The sequence below is a fragment of the Macrobrachium nipponense genome, chromosome 24, assembly GCF_015104395.2.
Source record: "Macrobrachium nipponense isolate FS-2020 chromosome 24, ASM1510439v2, whole genome shotgun sequence".
Classification (NCBI taxonomy): domain Eukaryota; kingdom Metazoa; phylum Arthropoda; class Malacostraca; order Decapoda; family Palaemonidae; genus Macrobrachium; species Macrobrachium nipponense.
In genome coordinates, this window is record NC_061091.1 from 21,867,005 (window position 1) to 21,872,004 (window position 5,000).

At 43.5% G+C, this 5,000-nt stretch overlaps 2 protein-coding genes across 2 annotated transcripts in view; one reads left to right on the top strand and one right to left on the bottom strand.

Moving 5' to 3' along the window:
• The window catches only part of LOC135202483 (uncharacterized), a 39,600-nt gene extending 34,866 nt beyond the window's left edge, over positions 1-4,734 (bottom strand). Inside the window, exon 1 of the mRNA XM_064231898.1 lies at positions 4,603-4,734. Within this exon, the coding sequence (XP_064087968.1) occupies positions 4,603-4,734 (132 nt within the window). The remainder of the gene's footprint in view (positions 1-4,602) is intronic.
• Positions 1-5,000, top strand: part of LOC135205514 (glutathione S-transferase Mu 4-like) — a 1,039,821-nt gene that overhangs the window by 130,810 nt on the left and 904,011 nt on the right. The gene's annotated exons all lie outside the window — the stretch shown is intronic.

Genomic DNA, 5,000 nt, shown 5'->3' on the forward strand with positions numbered 1-5,000 from the left:
GGAGGGACCCATTCGTTTACTCTTTGCAAATTGGCGAAGGAGATTCTTCTGTGGGTGCATAGAGCCGAGAAACGTCACCCTGCTCACCAGGTTCATTCAAGGGGAGAAGAATGTCAGAGCGGACCTGTTGAGCAGGGAGGGACAAGTTCTTTCGACGGAGTGGATCTTGCATCAAGAAGTATGCCAGAGGCTGTGGAATCTTTGGGGCAGCCCAGTGGTGGATCTTTTCGCTACCTCAGCGACGAAGAGGTTACCGAACTACTGTTCTCCAGTCCCAGACCCTCTTGCAGTCGCAGTAGATGCCTTCCTACTAGACTGGACGGGGCTGGATGCGTACGCCTTTCCACCGTTCAAGATTTTAGGAAGGGTAATGAAGAAATTCAGGGAAAGTCAAGGAACAAGGCTTACACTCATAGCTCCATACTGGCCGGCCCAAACTTGGTTCACAGAGGTACTGGAATGGACAGTGGATTCTCCGAGAAGACTACCCACAAGAGTAGATCTTCTCAAACAACCCCACTTCGACAGGTTCCACAAGAATACCCTCGCTCTGGGTCTGACTGCGTTCAGACTATCGAAAGACTTGTCAGAGCGAGGGGTTTTTCTAGAGAAGCAGCGAAGGCAGTTGCTAGAGCACGAAGAGCTTCAACTATCAAAGTGTACCAGTCGAAGTGGGAGAACTTCTGTAAATGGTGCAAGAATCGGAAGGTTTCTTCATCCAGTACCTCTGTGACCCAAATTGCAGATTTCCTTCTGTATCTGAAGTAGGAATTGGGGTTAGCAAATCAAACCATTAAGGGATACAAAAGTATGCTGTCTTCAGTGTTTAGGCACAGAGGATTAGGTCTGTCCAATGACGCAGATCTTAGAGATCTTCTCAGATCTTTTAATACAAAGAAGGATCGACAATGCAGAGCGCCTTCTTGGAATCTTGATGTCGTACTCAAGTTCTTAGGAACGGATAGGTTTGAACCTATGGACAGTGCTTCATTGAGAGAGGTATCGAAGAAGACTATATTCTTGGTAGCCTTGGCTACAGCTAAAAGGATTAGCGAGCTGCAAGCTATTAACAAACAAGTAGGCTGGAAGCACAACAAAGCGGTTTGTTCGTTCCAGGAAGATTTCTTAGCCAAGAATGAGAATCCTTCGCATCCGTGGCCAAGGTCCTTTGAGATTACAGGACTGGCCGATCTAGTGGGTCAAGAACAGGAAAGGGTTCTTTGCCCGGTAAGAGCCTTACGTTACTATGTGGAAAGGACAAGAAGCATTAGAGGGACCTCAGGTTCTCTCTGGTGTTCTGTGAAAGACCCTACCACACCCATGACTAAAAATGCTATGGCTTTTTTCGTAAGAGAAGTCATTAAGGAAGCACATTTGCTTTGCCAAGAAGAAAGCTTCGGCTTGCTTAAGGTTAAAGCTCACGAAGTGAGAGCGGTAGCTACGTCCTTGGCATTCAGAAAAAATTTAGCCCTCAAGGAGATTATAGACTCTATGTTTTGGAGGACCAATTCAGTCTTTGCCTCGCATTACCTCAGAGACGTTAAGACAACTTTTGATAATTGTCAAACGTTGGGCCCGTACGTATCCTCAGGTACAGTACTGGGCAAAGGAGTTTCCACCCCATAACCTACTAACATGCTAGGCTATTATTTTTAATTAGGTTATAGTGTTTTATGGTTGTCTGAGAAGGTTTATTGCCTACTCAGTTTATGAAGTAGTTGTTTATTATAGTGATTGTGTGTGGTTCAGGTAACTAACTTTCCTAGCATGAATGCCCGTGGTAAATGAGGGCTAGGGTTTCCTGTCAGCAAATTGGTCATGTCCAGTTGTCAGACCCTTGTTATTAGCTTTCTCAACAAACAGGTCACATCCTAGTTGAGAGCTACTAAGGTTTAGCAGGCTAAGAGGCAGGACCTACGAAGTCAGCTACCTTAGCAGGTAAGGAACCTAATAGTAATTTTTAAAATTATTTAATTTTTAAATTATGACAATGTTGCTGTCTTTGACCCACCTCCAAATGTGTCAATCAGCTATATATATACCTGCCAGGTAAGTGTCATGCATAAAAATGAAGTTTTTATGTTAAAACAAAGTTTTATGCATACTTACCTGGCAGGTATATATAATTAAATTCCCACCCTCCTCCCCTCAGGAGGCAGGGTTCAGAGAAAATCTGACAAAAATGGGAATGGTTCCGAGCACCAGCGCCACGGGAACGGGGTGGCGATCACCTGAACTACCAGTGTACTAGCGGTTGCCGCGAGTTTTGAAATTCTGCCAGTGCGACAAGAGGATAAGCTATATATATATACCTGCCAGGTAAGTATGCATAAAACTTTGTTATAACATAAAAACTTTATTTTTTTTTCTTTGTTCAAACCCCTTGTCCTCCACTGTAATCGCATTTCTGGGAGGAATCGAGGGGGAATTTTGAATATTGGCAACCTATACCAGAATTTTGTAGTAGCGATTGTTGAGCTAAAATCACGAAAGAAACTAATCTGAATTCCTTAATATTTTTATGAACAAGCTAAAGCAAGGTTTCCAAATTCTCCACAACAGGAATAAGCTTAATTTTTATTTTATTTTTTAATATTTGTGTAGAACTAGGTATGCTAGTTAGGGACATATAAAATCTGACTGCCTTTATAGCGATAGGAAATAGACCACATGTAGGCCGGTAGACTAAAACTCGAGAGAGAAATTTTAATGTTATGTGCCATTGCATGAAGACTAGAGGTTAGGGAGTAAGTTGCAAAACGAAAATAAGTGCCATATTTCATGAATTGCTAGTTAATCGCGAATCCCGCGTTGTAAAGATATTTTGTGTTTTTTTTATTTTGTGAAACCGCGCGATAGCTCTCTCTCTCTCTCTCTCTCTCTCTCTCTCTCTCTCTCTCTCTCTCTCTCTCTCTCTCTCTCTCTGGCGAATCTCGCAGGTCTAAACGGATAGGATCTTTAAATTCCCCGGCCACGTGGCTTGAAACCTATCCACGGCCCTATCCATTAACAAAGGAATAGATGAGTCAATGAGTAAGAAAGGAAAAACAGTGTTAGGGTAAAACATTCTTAACGTTAGGATAAGCAAAAGCAAAGGTAAACGTTTTCTTTCCGTTATTTTCTGTGCAGAGAGAAATAAAATTAGGGCAAATACTTCGCATTTCAAACAAGGGCATATGTTACCCTGAGTGTAGTACCAACACACCCTTGAAAACAGTTATGATTCATACATTTCTGTCTAGATGACCCATGTACAGCTTAATTCTCCTGGGTTTTAAGTTTGTGGACTCGAAAGTCTAAGGTTCGCGAAAGCAAGGGAAAAGAACCGGTGTATTTTTATAGGGTTAGAGAGATTTTATCCTGGGTTTTCCTCTGCCCTTTTAATGTGTACAAACTATTCTGAGCAAAGCTAGGTTCAAGGGATTTGCGTTAGTAGTAAAGAAAAAAAAATATTTTATCAACTTCCCATCTCCATCCTCAAGACGATACACAAAAAACAAACAAAAGGGAGATCCCATATACATTTTTTACAATCAACTGTATTTGCCACGTTTTTCATGTGAGGTTCCGTGAATTGGTGACCAGATTTTTCCTTGTATTCACAAAGCCGTACTGGCGTTGAATTTCTGCCTTACGACATTCATTTGCTACGTTTTCATGTGAGGATCCCGTGAATTTCGTGACTAGATTTTTTTTCTTCCCTTTGTACCTTTCAAATCCGTACTGGCGTTGAATTTCCGCCTGTACGCCATTCATTTACTACGTTTTCACGTGAGGATTCCGTGAATTTAGTGACTAGATTGTTTTTCTCTCCCTTTTTACTTTACTAACCCGTACTGGCGTTGAAGTTTCAGCCTTTACAACATTTATTTGTCACGTTTACGTTGAATTTCCGTGAATTTCGTGACCAGATTTTTTTCCTCCTTTCATTAACAAAGCCGTAATTGCGTTGAGGTTCCACATCTACATTTATTTGCCATGTCCTCACATTGAGTTTCCGTGAATTTCATGACGATTTTTTTTTCTCCTTTTTACCTTACAAACCCGTACTGGCGTTGAAGTTCCGCCTTTACGACATCCATTTGCTACCTTTTCATGTGAGGATTCCATGAATTTCGTTACCAGATTCTCTCATTTTATTTTACGAAATCCATTACCGGCATCGAGTTCTCTGCCGCACTATGCACCAGTAGTAACTGTATTTGCAGGGATTTACGGTCACCTTGCCAAGTCTGCATCGAGCATTTCCGCATACCTCTGGCGACATTTGCTGTTTTGCAATTGCTTTCCACCCCATTATTCCCAGGCTAGTCTACTAGCGTTTTACGGCTGAGGAGATGGCCAGTAGCGCAGCACTGGAGGAGACTAAGGCCTTCACAGAAGCCGGAAAAGCCCTGGGGCTGGAGGGCGCAAAGCGGATCAATTGGGTGAATGATAAGCTGAAGGAAGCAGCCCAAGAGAGAGCAGCTGAAAGGGCATTCCAAGTGACGAAGAGAATTATAAGCAGTCGAAAGGGAGTAAGAGAGGGCACATGAACTGGCTATGGCAGTCCAGGGTACCACTCTGGCACCCCCAAGTCCCACGCCTCCTGAGCCCTCTCACCTCCACAGCATGGGCGGCCTCATTAGGGCTTGAAACGATAACAAACCCGACACCTGGCTTGATCATGTTGAGCAGGTGTTCGGGAACTTCAATCCAACCCCTCAGGAAGTGAGCCTCCTCCTTTGCAAGCATCTTGCTGGCAAAGGGCGGACTGCATTCGAGGCCTTTCCCCTGAATGAGCGACAAGATCTCGCTCTCGTCCGAGAGGCAATCCTTGGGGCTTATGAATTGACCCCAGACCGGTGTAGGCAGAAATGGAGGACTATGCCCAAGGAGGCTAACCAAATGTGGATAGAGTGGGCAGCCAAGAAGACACCGGCACTCCATAGGTGGACGAAGGCCTCCAACTCAACATCTGTTGAGGAGGTCTTAGAACTCTTTCAATTAGAGGACTTTCT